Genomic DNA, 19912 nt, shown 5'->3' with positions numbered 1-19912 from the left:
CAAGAGCCCTCACCGAAAAAGGGAGATAATGATCAGAGTCTCACTAACCGAATGGAGTCTGAATTTTGCTTTATACACGTAATAATCATCCATTGTCGCCGAAGTTTACTATTTCCCTAATTCGAGTTTCCTCTTTTAACGTGCTTGAAATCTATCAGAACTTTCCGTAAACGTCATGCTATTTTTAGTTCAAGAGTTGTGTTGAATTTACCGAAGTTAATTGAGCTGGAAACGTCAGCAAAATTCTCAAATCTTTACAATTTTCTGGCTTGCTTTTTGCTGAAAAATCAAACTTTTTATCTGACTAACTTTTAAAAAACGAAGAAGCTTGACACATTATAGACAAAGTTGAGATATTCAATAGCTTTTCTCATTTAGGATTTCAGGACCATAGAATGTCTCGTTTTTTTTGGCATCGCGAGCGTTAAAAAAAGTTTTTTATTCAGATATCCTGCGAGCATTCAAAAAAGTGCGTGCTTGTATTGGTTTTTAATGTGCTTGTCTCTTACAATGTTTCCTACTCCGACCATTTGTTTATCTTGTCTTTTCATTTACCTCCATTTTTGATCGTGTGGCCGTCTTTCGGAAAAACTTCATATCTCCAATATACAGTGCTGATTTAAAGTATCCTGACAAAATGAATAAAGCTTGAAATTTATTACCCGTTTTGCTTAAATGGGGTTGATTTTAGACAAAAAATGACGAAGACCAACCTTGTTTAAAATTGCCAAAAAATTGATGTGGAGCAATTTGTTTGGCAAAATTCGGGCCGACAAATTTACCCCAAAAAGATCATTTTTGGCTCTGTTAAGTCAGTCAAAAATTACTCCAAACCTATTTGTTCATTTACTGACAGAACTATATCACTGCAAGCCCAACAAAGTTTGAAGGGTGTAATCTCCTATTGTGGGTGCAAAAGGTTTACAGCATGTTTTTATTTTAAAAATAAAATGATGTTTTTATAGTAAAAACGACATAGGTTGGCTTTCAAACGAAAGTAAATATTTATACAAAACTGAGAAAGTTATACCTCTGTCAAGTTTTGCTGGGTTGTATAAAAGGCTTGCAGTGACATACTTTTGTAAATTAATGACGAAATAGGTTTGAAGTAATTTTTGATATACTAAACAAAGCCAAAAATGATTTTTTTTTGCAGTTTTGGGCCCTGATTATGCCAAACAAATTGCGACGTATTAATTCTGCTGATATTTAAAGCAAAATTCGTTTTCATCATTTTAATCTAAAATCAACTCAATTCGTCCGGATAATTTAAATCAGCACTCAACAAAAAAAAAGAGAATAAACCATCAGCCAAAAACTATCGGCCGATTTCAATTTTACCTCAGTTGTTTTTCATCTGATTTATTTTTTTTCATTTCTATTCCTTGATCGAAGCTGAGTTTTATGATAAGCATTATGGGATCAAAAAAAAAGGTCGTTCATTTGTCACACAGTTTGGGATGTTGCTTGAAGTTCTTGACTGTGATTGTGACAATTATGTTAAACAGCCTATTTTATAGATTGGAGTACAAGTTTATTAAGGGTCGTCTTGAATTATTTCATTCTTACCTAGTTAATTGAGTGCAGCGTGTCAAAGTAAATGGGTTTTCATCCAGTATTTTTCCTAAAATGAATAATTGCACTCATGGAAGCGTTAATTTGCCCCTGTTTGTATAGGTTGATGGATGACAAGCTTGATCTATCGTTTGATTCAATTTGTGTTCATCTCAATTTGCAGGTATTTTTGGATGTACTTAAATTCGGGTCATTTAAGTTTGAACTCATTTCTATTTTAACTAACAATTGGTATCTTACGAATCAGTAGAAAAACTAAGTGAACCTCCGTCTCGGAAAACATGAGCTCCAAATATTTGCCCGTTCTTCTGAAAAAGCTTGAGAAATAGCCTCAAATCAGAAATTGAGTTTCCGTGCGAGAAGCAAGTTGCATGAGGCGCGAATAATCGTTGAATATTTATGTCATTAGCTTAATCACTCGACAATCAAATCATTCATTTTGGTGGTCTGAAGTGGCGTTAAGAACCAAACAAATTGTCAATTTCAAGCAGGCTGTCTGTTTCAAACCCGCTGCGAATGGCTTATTGTTTTTGGAGGATATCTACGATGATGCACTAACATTAGAGACTTGACAAATATTTTTTTGGAAACCCAGGAGCCTGGTCAGACTTATAGATTTTACAGTCTCAAAAATTTACAGATCTCCAATAATTTCATTGAGATATCCGGTAATATCATCATTGAACAGCCAAATGCTTCAGCGGTTTTTCTCAAGGGCTTTTGCTCGGTAACTTATAATTTATTTGCTTTATGCACGTGGTCACTAGAGCGCCGTTGTTCATTTTGTTTTGTTTCTCCTTAATTTTTTGATTGGTTTTACATCGGAAATAGGATTTTTTCCCACAAATTTTCTGAGCTAAAAAACGATTTGCAATTTTTTGTTCTCTATAATCGTTGGACATTTTGGACATGTTTTTCGGCTAAGTTTTTTTTTCTCTATCGGAAAAAGAAAAATAATGATCAGAGTCTCACTAACCGACTAGAGTCTGAATTTGGCTTTATACACGTATTAATCATCCATTGTCGCCGAAGTTTACTATTTCCCTAATTCGAGTTTCCTCTTTTAACGTGCTTGAAATCTATCAGAACTTTCCGTAAACGTCATGCTATTTTTAGTTCAAGAGTTGTGTTGAATTTACCGAAGTTAATTGAGCTGGAAACGTCAGCAAAATTCTCAAATCTTTTCAATTTTCTGGCTTTCTTTTTGCTGAAAAATCAAAAATCAAAATTTTCATCAGAGTTATTTTCAAAAAACGAAGAAGCTTGACACAGTATAGACAAAGTTAAGATATTCAATAGCTTTTCACATTCAGGATTTCAGGATCATAAAGTGTCTCGGTTTTTTGGCATTGCGAGCGTTGAAAAAGTTTTTTTATTCAGAAATCCTGCTAGCATTCAAAAAAGTGCGTGATTGTATTGGTTTTTAATGTGCTTGTCTCTTACAATGTTTCCTACTCGGACCATTTGTTTATCTTGTCTTTTCATTTACCTCCATTTTTGCTCGTGTGGCCGTCTTTGGGAAAAACTTCATATCTCCAATATACAGTGCTGATTTAAAGTATCCGGACAAAATGAATAAAGCTTGAAATTTATAACCCGTTTTTCTTAAATGGGGTTGATTTTAAACAAAAAATGACGAAGACAAATCTTGCTTAAAATAGCGAAAAAATTGATGTGGAGCAATTTGTTTGGCAAAATTCGGGCCGAAAAATTTACCCCAAAAAGATCATTTTTGGCTCTGTTAAGTCAATCAAAAATGGCTCCAAACCTGTTTGTTCATTTTCTGACAGAACTATATCACTGCAAGCCCAACAAAGTTTGAGAGGGTGTAATCTCCTATAGTGGGCGCAAAAGGTTTAAAACATATTTTTTTAAATAAAAATAAAATGATGTTTTCATAGTAAAAACGACATAGGTTGGCTTTCAAACGAAAATAAATATTTATACAAAACTGAGAAAATTATACCTCTCTCAAATTTTGCTGGGTTGTATAAAAGGCTTGCAGTGATATAGTTTTGTAAGCAAAATGACCAAATAGGTTTGGAGTAATTTTTGATATACTAAACAAAGCCATAAATGATTTTTTTTGTGCATTTTTGGGCCCTAATTATGCCAAACAAATTGCGACATATTAATTCTGCTGAAATTTAAAGCAAAATTCGTTTTCATCATTTTAATTTAAAATCAACTCAATTTGTCCGGATAATTTAAATCAGTACTCAACAAAAAAGAGAATAAACCATCAGCTAAAAACTATTGGCCGATTTCAATTTTACCTCAGTTGTTTTTCATCTGATTTTGTTTTTTTCATTTTTTCTTTTTCCTTGATCGTAGCTGAGTTTTATGATAAGCAATATGGGATCAAAAAAGGTCGTTCATTTGTCACGCAGTTTGGGATGTTGCTTCAAGTTCTTGACTGTGATTGTGACAATTGTGTTAAACAGCCCATTTTATCGATTGGAGTACAAGTTTATTATGGGTCGTCTTGAATAATTTCATTCTTACCTAGTTAATCGAGTGCAGCGTGTCAAAGTAAATGGGTGTTCATCCAGTATTTTTCCTAAAATGAATAATAGCGCCACATGGAAGCGTTAATTTGCCCCTGTTTGTATAGGTTGATGGATGACAAGCTTGATCTATCGTTTGATTCAATTTGTGTTCATCTCAATTTGCAGGTATTTTTGGATGTACTTAAATTCGGGTCATTTAAGTTTGAACTCATTTCTAACTTAACTAACAATTGGTATCTTACGAATCAGTAGAAAAACTAAGTGAACCTCCGTCTCGGAAATCATGAGCTCCAAATATTTGCCCGTTCTTCTGAAAAAGCTTGAGAAATAGCCTCAAATCAGAAATTGAGTTTCCGTGCGAGAAGCAAGTTGCATGAGGCGCGAATAATCGTTGAATATTTATGTCATTAGCTTAATCACTCGACAATCGAATCATTCATTTTGGTGGTCTGAAGTGGCGTTAAGAACCAAACAAATTGTCAATTTCAAGCAGGCTGTCTGTTTCAAACCCGCTGCGAATGGCTTATTATGTTTGGAGGATATCTACGATGATGCACTAACATTAGAGACTTGACAAACATTTTTTTGGAAACCCAGGAGCCTGGTCAGACTTACAGATTTTACAGTCTCAAAAATGTACAGATCTCCAATAATTTCATTGAGATATCCGGTAATATCATCATTGAACAGCCAAATGCTTCAACGGTTTTTCTCAAGGGCTTTTGCTCGGTAACTTATAATTTATTTGCTTTATGCACGTGGTCACTAGAGCGCCGTTGTTCATTTTGTTTTGTTTCTCCTTAATTTTTTTGATTGGTTTTACATCGGAAATAGGATTTTTTCCCACAAATTTTCTGAGCTAAAAAAACGATTTGCAATTTTTTGTTCTCTATAATCGTTGGACATTTTGGACATGTTTGCTGGCTAATTTTTGTTTTCTCTACTGGATAACTATTCCTTGAGAAGCTGTTGCTTTTTTAGTGGACACTGTCGCTTGGGAACAAACGCTTAGAGTGTAATACCAGTCCAATTCTATCCGGATTAGAGTCTGGCAAACGGAGTTTTTTTCAGACAGAAGTTTCCTCTAAAGTTGTAGTATCACCATCAAGAGTGTTTCGCTGGATGTCGGCGATTCCTCCACCTCAGTAAAACGCTCAGTCAATAGTCCCGGGGTTCACGATGAAATACTGTCAACCATGAGGTCGTCTGTCCACACCACTCATGCTGTCACTAGGTCCACCAGCAGATATACCTGGCTTTCTTTAGCCAACGAAATTATTTTTGCCTATCGGATTTTATTTCCGACTGCTGCCGCTGTCTAGATAATTCGCCAGGCGTGCGATCATACGAAGGTACCCAACGTTTGATTAATTACCAAATTGCATCTCCATCTGTGAAATGCACTCCTTTTTGCTCAAGTTGCTGACCTTCTACGCCTTGCCTCGGCCAGTAGACACTTAGTCTCTGTAAGGCTCTGCTGCAAGGTCTCAAGCTTTCTGGACTCTTGCTTTCCCTGTTATTTTCTAGAAAACCGAAATAATCGTGATGAATATTTTTCTCCATTATCAGTTTGTAGACTCTTCGGAGCTCCTGGCTCAGCTGCAAACACTTGAATGTCAGTTGAGCATCACTTCTCTTCACCTGGTACTTGACCCCTTCGAGAGAACCCAATGCATAGGGTACCCCATGCCTGCTCAGAAGTTCGAATAGTGTCTAGATGTCACTTCATAACCACTGCCGGTGCCGTGTAGTCAGCCTTCTTTGCCACTACAGCTGTATGCATCTTCTCAGCTATGAGCACTTCGCAGTGCTCCAGCTCGTCCACATTGCCAACTGATATTATATCGTCTGTGTTGAGGCGCCTCAGTCGGTGGCGCGACAACTTTGCATTACCAGACTCCCGATTTGGTTTCGGCGCTCGAGTCAATGGCTTCCACTTGACCTAATCGTGAAGAAAGCAAAGCTTGTCACCTTGCTTCACAGGTAGTTGCTCACCATCTAGTGCCTGTAAATGAAGTGCCTGCAGCTAATTTGTTGCTCATAAGCTCGACAGAAACTGGCCTCCTTGATATTTATGCCTCCTTACAGTTAAGTGGCGGTCTCTTATCTCTACTTCGTATGACCCCTTGACCCTGGATAGTTCTGTTTGGGTTTTCCACTGTTCTCCTCTCTTCCAGCTCCCGAAGATAGAAGACATCTCTGTGGTGCTCTATATGCCCTTCATCTAATACCTTCTACAGCAACAGAGATACCCTGATTTCCCCTGTTGCAGTATCTTGCAAAGTTTTCACAGGTTGGCAGCAAAACTAGGTATAATCAACAGTTTTATTAGAGAGCGATAAAAGAGTAGTAAATCAACTTCTATATATATGGAAAGTTAACCGCCTGTTGAGATCTGATTTCTTGATATGACATCGCGCGATATCGCGTGACATCGTGCGATATCCAATCATGTTCTTATTTTGAACCAAAAAGTGGGAAATGACTTCTCTATAAAGTGAGAGGTCATTTCTCCGAAACTTAACACTCCTTTCAAATTAAGTACTAAATCATAGCCTACACTGGTCTGGAGGTTCAGTTTTACCATGTCCCATACGATGTTTGTTAAGAGCAATATCACTTTTTTTATGTCCTAAGTCAAATATCCGTATCAATTTGCCTGCTCTGCTTTCAAACTTCTTACGCTCCCTTAGCTTTGAACCTAACTTCATGTCCATACTCTGAAACTTCTCAACCTCGCATAAGTTTCTCGACTCCTCCTTACCTCGTTCATCTAATGACGTTTTAGATTTTGGATGGGCTCTAGGTTCATTTTTCAGCTCAACTTCTTTCCTTATATCATCGTCTTTTATCAAGTTCTCATTTTGCTAAATAAAACTCTTCTCTTCTGTTTCTCTGCAAAAATAAGTCTTATTGACTCTGAACTCTGAATTGCTTTCCACTTTTTCAACACCTAATTTTGTGCGATTTCTAAATCCTATTATTTTCCAAATGAAAAGATTACCTCGCTCACTAAGTGGATAAACAGTCCCATTTCCTTGCTCAATACATCACTTTTCTCCAAAAACTACATTTGCTCCTCCTCTAGTAAGTTTTGAGACGGACACTAAATTTTCTGAGTTTTCTGGTACACAGAAACAATCACTCATAGAATTTTTTTCGAATTTCCTTGAGAATCTTTTACGAAAAACTCAACTCATCCTTTACCTAAAACCTTAGACTCCGTTTTGTTAGCGTTTTCAACAGTTTCGCTAAAACTCTGGTCAAGCTCAACAAATAAATTCTTATCCTTTATCATACTGCAAGTTGAGCTTGAATATATAACTAGGTTACCGTCGACTCTCTCAGCCGAGTTGTAAAAGCTAAAATGAGTTTCATTTGTTTCAGCTAACAGCTGGTCTTCTCTCACGCTTTTTCTCTCAAATTCCTTCTTACAATCCCTAGCTATGTGTCCTATTTCTAAGCACCTGAAACATTTCACAGGAGATCTATCACTAGATGACTGGTTAACCTTATTCACTAACTTAGTTCTACAATGAGCTGCTATATGTCCTGTCTTATTGCACCTAAAACATGTTTTCGTTCTCGAAATAAACGAATGTTCGGTCTCCTCCTTCTCATTTCTATGATCACTTTCAAATTTTAACAAATCATTCTTAATTTCGTTCAAACTCTTATCATCTTTGCTGAACTTAACCAAAGTACAAAACGTATTGAACTCTTTTGGTAGGCCTTTAAGAATGATTGACACAAACATATTTTCACTTAAACCCTCGTCTACTTCATCTAAATTATACTGCAACTCTTCAGCTCTAGTGATATAATCGACTACACTCTCATTAGCTTTCATTCTTATCGAAGTTAAATCTGAAATCAATTGCTGCAGTCTAGGTCTCTCGGCGCTTTTGAACCTTTTGCACAAAATTTCCCAAGCCTTACTTCCCTTGCCTTTAAAGGGTCTTAAAAACAAAACAGATTTTTTGTCTAAACATAGCACCAACTCATACCAAACATGCAATTCTTTTTCACCTAAAATTTATCTCCATTTTCTCAAAGATGCCTCTCTCTGTTCTACAGTAGCATTTTTCCTAACACTGGGTGCGAAATCTTTCTCATCTACTTCTCTATTGATAACTTTATTCAGTTTAAGATGAAAAATTCTAGCCTCAAATTGCTCTTCAAAATACAAAAAGTCTTCTTCTTTTCCTGAAAACACTATTCTCTCTGACTTAGACATTTTTTCACCTAAGCCGTATTGCTCTGAACAAATATATCTTATGTTCCACGTACTTCTCAATGACCCAAAATTCAGACTAAATTATATCAGCAATCATATCGCAGCGCATAATATAAGTAATCATGTATCTCATTACCTAAGTCTGATCCAAAACCTAACGGTAAGCGTACTGAATAACACATCAGCGATGTAGCAAAGCTAAGGTTACTTCACAGACTTCATACATAGCAATATATATTAGCACAATAGAAATTTTGGAGTGTTTTTTTATTTGTTGAACTTCTATTTTTTAAATCTGGTTGGAGGTCAGATCTCGCAGCGACGGAATACGATCCCCCAAGCAACAACACATATCTACAAATATATAAAACACCACATCAACTGAGTTTATCAAATTGAACAGTTTGTCAGTTTCTATCTATCGCTGTTTCTCTCTCTCTCTCTCTCTGTCTCTCTCTTTCTATCTCTCTCTCTTTCTCTCTCTCTCTCTCTCTCTCTCTCTGTGTGTGTGTATCTCTTTCTCTCGTGTGCTTCTTTCAGCTTTCCTTGTGACTCCAGACTTCACTGATCACTGAATTGTCTCAATGCCCTGTCTCAATGACTCTTTGTATTGCTCTGTTGTCTATCTGCCAGTTCACTATCTTCTTTGTGACTTTTTCCACGGTTGTCTGTTTTTTGTGACTTTAACTGTGTCAACAATTTACAGCTTGCTCTTTCAACGTTTGTTGTTAAGTCAGTCAATCTTGACTTCTGACACGTATTTTACTGCTGGGCCCATAACCTTTCACAGGTTAGCAGCAAAACTAGGTATAATCAACAGTTTAATTAGAGAGCGATAAAAGAGTAGTAAATCAGCTTCTATATATATGGAAAGTTAACCGCCTGTTGAGATCTGATCTCGTGATATGACATCGCGCGATATCGCGTGACATCGTGCTATATCCAATCATGTTTTTATTTTGAACCAAAAAGTGGGAAATGACTTCTCTATAAAGTGAGAGGTCATTTCTCCGAAACTTAACAAAAGTAACCAAGTTGCCCACACGTGAAGCACCCTTCTTTTCTTTGAAGCTGACCCATCGAGTTCTTTTGGCTCACTGCCTCAAGCATTAAATTGACCCGGCAAATCTCGATTTGCACATCCTCGCCTCTTCCGACTGACAACAGCTCACTTATCTTCCTCGTATACCCAGTCTTTCCTCCGCAACGAATCCTCGTAGATACACAGCTTTTTCAGCAGCCAGACAGCCGAGTAAGACCTTTCAGGCAGATTATTGCAACCGAGAGCAACGAAGAATGTGTCGCTGATAATGTCCACACTTCGTTCAACCGCGTCTTTAGCTCTTGTTTTTGAACGAACCTTGTTTTTGAATTGGTTGTCATCGCCTGGTTCTAGGCAAAGCATCGCAATTTGGTCTTCTATGCTGACCACTACGAGCCTCCCCTCGCTGAAAAACTTCTCTTGAAGTAGCCACCAGGTCTTCGTCACATCGCAGGAACCATTGTTTGCATATTGAGTGATTGAGCTGTTTACCCGCTATATATTTTTTTCAGTATGTTGCCTGTGTGTGACTTGGGGTTTTGAGAGATGTTGTCGATGAGTTTGTTTGGCCAAAAGAAGACGTCGTTGTGATAGATGAGGTTCAAAAATTGACTGATAGTTTGAACATAGTTTTCAATTCTTTGAAATCAACCTAAGGTGACCCGTTTTAGAGTGAATTTTTGGCAAACATTGTTAATTCTGGTAAAATTCGAGCCCTTTCTGTTTTTATATCTTTTGTCTAAACTAGGCTATTTGAGAATAACGTGCTTGAGGTTATCAGTTTGAATAGTTTTATCCGAAGAGCACTGTATATAAGCCAATAAATTTTTTTAGTGACGCTAGTCAGTTTAAGAATAATTGAGGTCGACATGGTTAAAAAACGAACAGTTTTAGCTTTCAATTGGTCTAAGTATCCTGTATTTTTACAAAACTCACTCTTAGAGTAATTCTAGTTGTTTAGGAGGTGTTTCATTGATATTTGAACGTATTTTTGCTACCCTTGATTATTTATCAAAATAAGTTGATAAAGTCTTTCACATCCTACTGAATGTCTCCTATAATCTATTTTGAAATACATGTTTTTTAAGCAAAGTTGTGGTGATTGGAAGCTGCTGAAGTCATTGGTTGTGGACCTGAACTTTGTAAAAGTGTGCTTCGAGACGGACAGTCATCATAAACTGGTCCAGTGCCTCAACTCGACGGGTGAGTATTTAAAAACAAAAATATACTGTAACAAGACTGCTCGTATCAGGGCGAAGCCCTGAATGTTTCGACTGCCTTTTAATGTTTATGGAGCAGTAATAACATTTAAAAACTAAATGTAAGAAAAAATACAATGAAAATTTTTTTTCTAAAATTAGAAATTTTTTATGAAAATCATCCCCCCACACGCCATACAAAGTACAAAAGGATAGATTTTACTCCTTGTAACAAACCAATTATGGCGAATAAGCTTCTTTTAACCAATTTGGAACGATTTCTAAGACGGATTAATTCTCCGCTTACGCGTTAATAGCGCGAAATATATCGCGCGTTAATTGTCCCAAATTGGCCAAAATGGCAATCTTTAAACCCCCATAACTTTACGAAAAATGATCACAGGTGAAATAATTTTTCAAATTTAGGCGCAGGACAACAATACCGCTTGAATGATATAAAAAATTCCGTCAAAAATGGCTAGTTAAAAAGTCGAAATTTGTCTGAAGAAAAAAAACCCACCCCGAGCACAAATATTCCGTTACTTTCGTATCGAAAGTCGGAACAACAAGAAGACTCCTTAAATGTAATGGGAAAAGATCGATGACGTCCCGTTTTAGAAAGAATTCAACAAATAGACCTGCTAATCAAATATCCCGTGTTTAACATTTGGATTAATGTATTGGTTCGAGTAGTTTTGACATTTTGTGAATTGTTAACTTAAGTATCCCTGTAAGCCGGCCGCAAAACTTAACTATCATGGCTAATGAAAGATAAAAGCCTTTTAGTTCGTGATTCTTTGTGAAACAAATCAATTCTTTTTATTGACTAGCCGTCGTATTTGATATGATCATTAAAATTTGGCACCCCTTTTAACTTTTGTCTGCTTTGAGCTGATGAAAATTAGTTTCAAAAATGATAAGCTTAAACTTTGAGGTACTCTATCGAGTTTTAAACAAACAATGCGCACGATGATTTTTCAATTCGATAATATCGGTGATCAAATTGATTGTCTTTTGTGTTTTGTGGATTTTTTTATTGCCTATATTTGCACCGTGTTCAAAAACAAAAATATGTTTTGTTTCTTATCATTTTTTAGTAAAGTTAGTGGATTTGCGCTGTCTCTTTCCAGTATGTATCCATTTTTGTATAATCATCCCTGTAATAATCTCTGAATGCTCTATTGTGATTTAAGTTAATTTTTCCAATTTTTGAAACAAACTAATGAGTGTGAAATTGGAGTTGCACCCTGATATGAGCAGAGTCGTTCTATTTTGATTTTAGATGAAAAATAATCATGAGCGCAAACTTTTTACGTCAAAATAAAGAGATGTGGGCTGCTGTGAAAAATGGACCTGCAGTTGTCAGTTTTTATACCTGTATAAACCTCAGTCGTATCAACTTATTACCGACTAATTTTTTATACTGCCGATATCTCTACCTTTTGATAATCATAGTTTCTATATCATAGTTACTAAAATTAGTATATTGAGGATTAAGCCTTGATTATTATAGGGAAATGGCCATCAATTGGCTTGAGTTAATTGTTCGTGTTTTAGAGGACAGTGCTGCATTGACGAGGCCGATGGCCAAAGAGGCAGATGCGTTCTTGAAGGACCCAAGTGTAGTGGCCGTGCGAAACTTTGTTGCCAGCAATCTACACATTTTTACTCGGTTAGGATTCTTTTTTGGTGATAGAAAAGAATAATCGAACCAATCTTTTTTCGGACTTTCTTACAAAAGGTGCTAGAGTAATCAAAGCCGTTCTTAGTATTAATAGTATTTTTGTTAAGGTACCTGTGCTCGGCTTTAGTTCAAAAGACAATAGTACAACTGCATAGTTCCTTGTTCGAAAAATTTCGTCAGAATTTTTTCTGCGTTAGGTGAGGGAGATAGCTCTTTAAGGTTGATCCGGTTGGCATATTTAAGTTTAGTTAACGTAGTGACTTTTCACTTAGGTACGTCGTATGTTATAGAAAAATCTTAAAACCTGTACTCGCTCATTTTTATGTTTTAGTGGTTTGAAGTTGAATTACGCTGTCTAATTATAAACTTGTATCCAGCGCAAAAATGTATCTTAACTGTTCATGTCAACCGTGAATTTAAAATTCAACATTACGAGGCCAAACTGTGCAACTTGTGAATTTTAAGCGGATTTCGCAACAGGCCAAAATCAAGTTTGTTGCGGAATTCGCAACTTTGTTTTTTTTTCTTTGATCTTCTTTTTTGTTTTGGGTTCCACAAACAAATAGCTAATACAGAGTATCACTCAAATTCGCTCTAAAAACCGGCGACTTAGCGGAATTCACAACAGAATTTGCGGAATCCGGAACAGTCTGTGGAATCCACTAACAAAAATCTTGTTTGGTAAAAACATGTATAAGAAAAATGTAAGGGGTTGAGTTTTTGTATATTTTTTGTTTTTTCAGACGCTTTGGAATTTTTTTTACCTTTTTCAAAAAAATGTTTTTCTCAAAAATTACTCAGCCGATTTTCAAAAAAGTGGTACCATTGGGAAGTCTGCCCAGTCCCCTGCTCGCCTGCATAATTCCCTAGTCTTTTCCCTTTAATCTACCTACAGCTACAGGATGTCAGAAGCTCCCATGCATAAGCGGCTATGTCCAAATTTTTTCTATACAAAAAAGTTATAGCCTTCAGCAAGTCAAATTTTCGATTTTTGACCGTTTTTTCAATCTTATTGACTTTTCTCGAAAACTACCCTCCCAAATCTGTTTTTTTTTGTTTCAATGGGTCGAACGGGTTGTGGAAAGCGCTCCTGTATAAACGGTTACGCCCAATTTTTTTCACACAAAAAGGAATGACCTTCGGATTTTTTGACCGTTTTTTGAAACATTTTGACTTTTTTCGAAAACTAATCTCCAAAATATGAGATTTTGAATTCAATTGACTGAATGATATGTGAGAAGCTCATCTGCATGGAGAATATCCACGAAATTTTTTACTATAAAATTTACGCCCTCGGAAAACCAAAATATGAGATTTTTTGAGATTTTTTTTCTTCATTTTTTTGACTTTTCTCAAAAACTACCCTCCCAAATCTGAGTTTTAGTTTCAGTGGGTAGATTGGGTTGTGGAAAACTCTCCTGCTTGAGCGGTTACGCCTATTTTTTACACAAAAAGTTATGACCTTCGGAAAAGTCAAATTTTTGATTTTTCGACCCTTTTTTTAAAATATTTTGAATTTTTCGAAAACTGCTCTCCCAAATTTGAGATTTTGAGTTCAATTGATTGAATGATATATAGGAAGTTCCTCTACATGGAGGCTTCGCACGAGGTTTTTAACTGAAAAGTTTACGCCCTCAAAAACAAGTTTTTTTAACTTGTCTCGAAAACTACCATCCAAAATCTGAGATTTTGGGTTCAATGAAAAGAATAGGATGATCGAAGCTCCACTGTGTAAGCGCGCACATCCAAATTTTATAACAAAAAATTATGGACTTCGAAAAAGACAAAGTTTACGAGAAATGAACGTAGTGAAGACTCTTATATAGGTCTTGCTGATTTTTATTGTTTTTTTTTCAGGAAAAAGTCTTAAATTATTGATACAATTAGGTATATATGCACTTTTTGGGTTCAATTGAAATTCGTAAATGGCACTCTTCAAATACGAACGTGCAAATGGCGCAAAAAATTCTAGTACGATTTCTAGTTTCGAAAGTGGAATTTAATTTTTGGATTTTTAGCGGAATAAAAACTTTTACCTGTTGATCCAGTTTTCTCAAGTTGGGTTAATGTTATCAAAAAAGCGCCTGTCATAAATTGTTCTAGAAATTTAAAGAGCATAAAGGGCATTTTTTTGAAGTTCGAAAGAAATAAATTCAAAATAAAGATATTCCATTTTTTCAACGAAGTCAATGTTTTTTTTCTTCTGTTTACTTGCGTTCATTACTCTTTTCCAATGTTCGATTGGCTATGTTTTGATTTCTTGTCCGTTTTTTTGAAACTTTTTGACATCTCTCGAAAACAACTCAATCTGATATCAAGGGTTTAATCGAGGCGACAGGCAATAAGATGCTTTTCCCTAGAGTTTGTTCAAAAAAATTTTCCCGGGGAAATTTCCGTACTGACAAAAATTTCACTCATGTTTTATTAGAGCAATAACTAATATTTGATGAAGCCCACTTTTTCAGTTTTTGAAATTACCTTTTTCATCCCGCATCAGTTGAACAAAATCAAAAAATTTTGCAGATATAATTCCAGCTTTAGCTGGGCCTCTACTAGAATACGCTTACATATGAAGATACCTGTTTCAAATTTTGCGGATTCCCTTTACATTTGCGGAATCTACCAACATTGTGCGGAATCCGTATACAGTTGCGGTATCTGGAACAACTAGTTATATTCGCTTCTTGCGGAATCCACGACCAAACAATTGTGCCGACAGCTTACGTTACAGGCTTTTACACGCGGAATCCACAGAAATTTTGTTACAGGTTTAAACACGCTGAATCCACGGAAATCTCTTCAGTGAAATTGGCTTACATTTTGGAACATGTTTGAAGACTTGTCTCTGGGTTCCACTGACATACAGACACCAAATTGTGCTCCATTCTGGTGCACAGTTTTGCCTCTTAATGAAATAGTTTCGTACTCATGAAATATTTTAAAGGAAATAGGCGATTTGATAGAAAAATCTAAATAACTGATTGGTTTTTTTATCTCTGTCTTTGAATTGGTAAAACTATTTGTCTGTTGGCTGAACAAATATTAGTGAACAAAATGATGTCAAAATTTTTGATCGTTCGTGTTTTTTTTTCGTTGTGTAATTTAATGTTCGCTCTTCAATTATGAAAATGTAAGTTGTGCGTAAAAAACGCGAACTTTTACTTTAAGTTTTGAAAGTGGATTTTTGTCTGAAGCTCAATTTCAAAAAGATATTTCACCTGTGCTTTGTAGTTTACAATACGTGTGAGCTAATGAATGAAAGAAAACAATGAAAGAAAAAAAATGGAAACAATATTTTTAAATTATTTCGTCAACTTTTCCGCCAAAGTTTTTTAATTGGCCCGAAAGTACCGTCGGAACATTCAGGACTTTGCCATGATATATGAGCAGTCTTGTTTTGTTTCTAGGTTATTATATATTTTTCTCTAGTGCTTGAGATAATTTTTTTTGATAGATTGGCGATTGGAACTTTGTTTTAAATGTGTGCTTTGACAATTTTTTCCACGCAATTTTGAATAATGTAACTATTATGTTGAATTTTGGCATTTGAAATAATGCGTTTCTCAAAGGATAACCTTATACTTGATTTTTGCTGTATGTGGCGCGGGAAAAAAATACGAGACAAGTTACAGGGCAGTTGGAAAATGTAGGGGTATGCTCTGATTCGAACAGTCTTGTTAAATGTGAATGAACGATGTGATCGTTCAAGTTGTGTGATTAATGATTTTTTTTGGAAATGCTTGCTCAATTTATCAGTTTTGCGGCTTGACTTTTGGGTTGCCTCGGTTATAAAAACTCAGATTTGTGTAAAAGTTCAGATAAAATGGCTGCCCGATTTTACTCTGAGCTATATTTTTCAAAGAATATGTAAATAAATAATATGGCAAAGAAGTGAATACTGCATTTTTGCTTTAAGCCTTTCTTTTTGTTCCGACTTTTGAATAAAGTGAGGAATATCTAAACTCAAGTTTTTTTTTCATTCAGACCAATTATACAAACTTCTGGTCCCTCTGAGGATCGATTTCTTGATCTGCTTGGGCCCAGCCGGATGTGCACACCACTATAGTAACCTGTCACTGGTCTGTCTAAACTGCTCGTTTTACAATTTACACGCTTGGCAAATTATCCCGCACTTAATCATTTCAAATTGAATTGAGACAGCTGGTTGATTTTAATGATTCCATAAACGAACCTAAGCGTAAAATTCACAGTTTTCCCAAAACTTAATTTATCAAAAACTGTTCGAGACCAATTAAACGGCAGTGGGATCATTCAGGGCTTTGCCCTGATATGAGCAGTCTTGTTATAGTGTAACAATTGAAAGTTAAATAAAAATTTAACAATGAAGCGGTTTTTAAATGGATTTGCTGAAATTTTTTTTGAGAATAGTCATTTTTGCTAAGAACTACAGCTCTCGTTTAAATGAGCTTTCGTTGAGGCTTAGACTGATTACAACTTTAAATGAGCTTTCGTTAAGGCTTAGACTGATAAAAGTATCGTTTCCGCAAAATATTCATAGATTGAGTTGAGGTCTTAGGGATTATTATTTATGTAATCTCTCTTGATGACATGATTGCCTGGATAATCAGTAGTATAAAGATTTTTTCGGTTTGTTGCTGCAAAACAGGTATCTGGTTTTCTAATGAAGCCTTAATCTGAGTCGAATTTCTTCTTTGGATTGATAAGAATGACAATTGGGTTTTTGCTCCGACTATTTTCGAAGAAAATGACGGAATATTTGTGCTCAGGGTGGTTTTGCTCCCTAGACAAGTTCCGATTTTTTAACTAGCCATTGACAAAAATTTTTTAAATAGATTATTTAAAGGTAATCTTGTCTTGTTCAAATTTAAAAAGATATTTCACCTGTGATAAATTCATGTTCAGTTATGGGGGTTTAAAGATTGCCAATTTGTGACAATTAACGTGCGATAAATTTCGCGCTATTAACGCGTAACCGGAGATTTAATCCGTTTTAGAAATTGTTCCAAATTGGATTGAGGCATCCTCTTTGGTCTATGTAATACTTTGATATATGCGAAATATATCACTTGGTACTTGTGGGGTATTCATTTTTTTTTTGAAATTTTCATCAGTTATTTTAATTTCAACTGCTCCATAGAAATCAAAATGCAGTCGGTATTTTCGGGGCTTCGCCCTAATACGAGCAATTTTGTTTAGATTCAATTTAAATTACTTTTCCGTTATACAATGCTCAATAGAATTTGCAAAGCTGATGGTATGTTTTGCTTTTCGTGCTTCTGCGTGCTATTTTTTTTTTGATTCTGTGGTGATGTTTTTCATTTTTTTTTGCCATGATGATGTTATTTTTATGACGCCTCTGATGCTTTTTATAGATAAGACAAATTGCTTATGCCGACTTTGATTTGCACTAATTTATTTTGAAATTATTATGGCAAATTCGTAATTAGAACTAGAGGCACTTTATTCAAACTAAGATGTTCATGTTTACAAATTTGGTATGGGTAAGTTGGAAATTACACGACGCGGCATATTAGTTTTATGGAGTTAATTAAGAGTCATAAACGTAGTGAATAGTCTCATATAGGTTTTCAAAATTTTTTCTGTTTGTTGCTGTCAGAAAGAGTCGAAAATTTATTTTTTTGCGGTTTGACTTAAGATTTTTTTCAGTTCAGGTCATTTCTTTTTTAAGCGGAACGTAAACACCATTATCGAAAAGCGAAAGTGTAAAGGTCACTACAAATGTGATCGACATCTAATTTCGAATCCGGATTTTAATTATCTAGCGAAATAATAAACTATAAATCCAATTTTCTGAAATCGGGTGAATTTTATCAAAAAAAAGTTTTATCATAAAATGTTCTAGAATTTCACAGAGCGTTTACTATTATTATTATTTTTTGTTTTGTTGGGCGACTTTTGATAGGGTTTTGTAGGGCGCCTGCTTCAGAAATTCTTGATGAGATGAGCAATTATTTTCAACGAAATTAAATGGTTTTTTGGGGGCCTAGGAAATTAGACGAAAAGCAAATTAGACGTGGCCAAAAAATTGAATTTAGACGTCGATGCAAAACTACAAATATGGGGAAATTAGACGTAAATGTATTGTTCGCGTGTGTGAATTTTTAAAGGGTTTATAAACTCTTTTTGTAATTGTGAAAGTTTGTTTCAAGCAATAACTTTTGTTAGCCCTTTGCTTTTCTCCCAAAATGCTGGTTTTGCTTAAAAAAACTTTAACGTCTGGATTCAGTTTTATTGGATCCGTCTAATTTCTTGTCGCCTATTTCGTTACCCCCGGTTTTTGGATTAGAACTTGAGTGTTTTTGTTTTGTAAAGCCTAAACCAATAATTCTGAATTTTTCACGGAATAAACTTTTTATAGCTAAAGCAAATTTGCAATATGCTGACCCTGATTTCATTTTTAGGGTTCCTCATCTTGTGTATCAACAAGCTTCGTTCTCGCGCGAATTGCAGGCCCGCGGAGAAGTTGATGTTCGTTGCTTCGAGGCTCCTTCTCTCGATTGCTCATTTTATAGCTTCGAGTGGATCAACAAGCCACTCAGTGGGTCGGACCGAGTGTTCTCTGTCAAAGACTTCTCAGTGGTAAGTGGGCTAGGTTTAAATCTAGGGTTCTTAGCGCTTCTTCAGGTAATTGACGCCCACTTTAAGTTTTCATTTGCTCAAAACACTTCTTTTAAAAAATCAAAACCTGACCAAACATACCTGAACAAAATCACTTTGGTGGACCCATAAATGTCGACAAAATTGGAATTTTTTCTTAATCCATCCCCATCCCGAGAAAGACCGAAGTCCTCTGTCTGAAATAGACTAAGCTGGTTTGAGTAGTTTTTCTACATTTGTAGGCTAGTAATGGCGAGTATAACGTATCTGAAAATGACAACGTAAACGAAAAATACTCAGTTGAAGTGATTTGCTTCTGATTGAGCCATAATGGGAAAACTTTTATTACAAAACTTTCGATATCTTCCCAGCTGGAATAATAATGAGCAGAGATAAAGGACACGACACAACATGAGTTATTTTCAGCCTATCGTATCTCTCGATGTTCTGGAAGGGACCAATACACTAGCAGTGGGAGTCAAGGATTGCCGTGTGCTCATCTATGACACCGAAACAGCTAAGGTATTCTAAGCAATCACGGCTTCCCATCGCAGTTTCACAGTCGGTGAAAAAATGGTCCAGTATTGGGTTTAAATTTAGGCTACGATATACAGGGCTACCCCATCAACAACAATATTCACTTTTGGACGCTGAAGTTGGTGATTTTAAAGCGGTGGCTATTGTTTCCCGTAGATCATTTGGTCAAAGAATGTTTTTGGAATAGCTTATAACTATATTGTCTGTAACTATTTTGATGCTGTTATGTTGCTAGATGACGAATGAGCTGAGTGGCTTCATGAGTCCTGTCTCCGTGGTGAAGTTTGTCTCCCGGGACAAGATGGTGGTCGGAACAGACGGAGGACAACTGCTAATGTACTCAGTGAACGACTGGCACAAGTAAATCAAAACTAATTTTTTTCTCAATCAAAAACTACCACAGGATTATCCTCGGATTCTAACACTAGTTTTGAATGTAAGCGGCTTGTAACCGGTTAAATATGAACAACATATAACCAGAGGTGTAGTTGGCCTATTGAATCCAAAAGCTTAAAACATTCTGGGCAG

General features: G+C 35.8%; 1 protein-coding gene across 1 annotated transcript in view; it reads left to right on the top strand.

Moving 5' to 3' along the window:
* Positions 1-19912, top strand: part of LOC134841733 (telomerase protein component 1-like) — a 126368-nt gene that overhangs the window by 95455 nt on the left and 11001 nt on the right. The window contains exons 26-30 of the mRNA XM_063857769.1: positions 10453-10567; positions 12121-12235; positions 18652-18829; positions 19274-19369; positions 19620-19744. Coding sequence (XP_063713839.1) covers positions 10453-10567; positions 12121-12235; positions 18652-18829; positions 19274-19369; positions 19620-19744 — 629 coding nt within the window. The remainder of the gene's footprint in view (positions 1-10452; positions 10568-12120; positions 12236-18651; positions 18830-19273; positions 19370-19619; positions 19745-19912) is intronic.

Source organism: Symsagittifera roscoffensis, chromosome 3 (genome assembly GCF_963678635.1).
Source record: "Symsagittifera roscoffensis chromosome 3, txSymRosc1.1, whole genome shotgun sequence".
NCBI classification, from domain to species: Eukaryota; Metazoa; Xenacoelomorpha; order Acoela; family Convolutidae; genus Symsagittifera; species Symsagittifera roscoffensis.
This window is presented reverse-complemented; position numbering and strand designations above follow the sequence as displayed.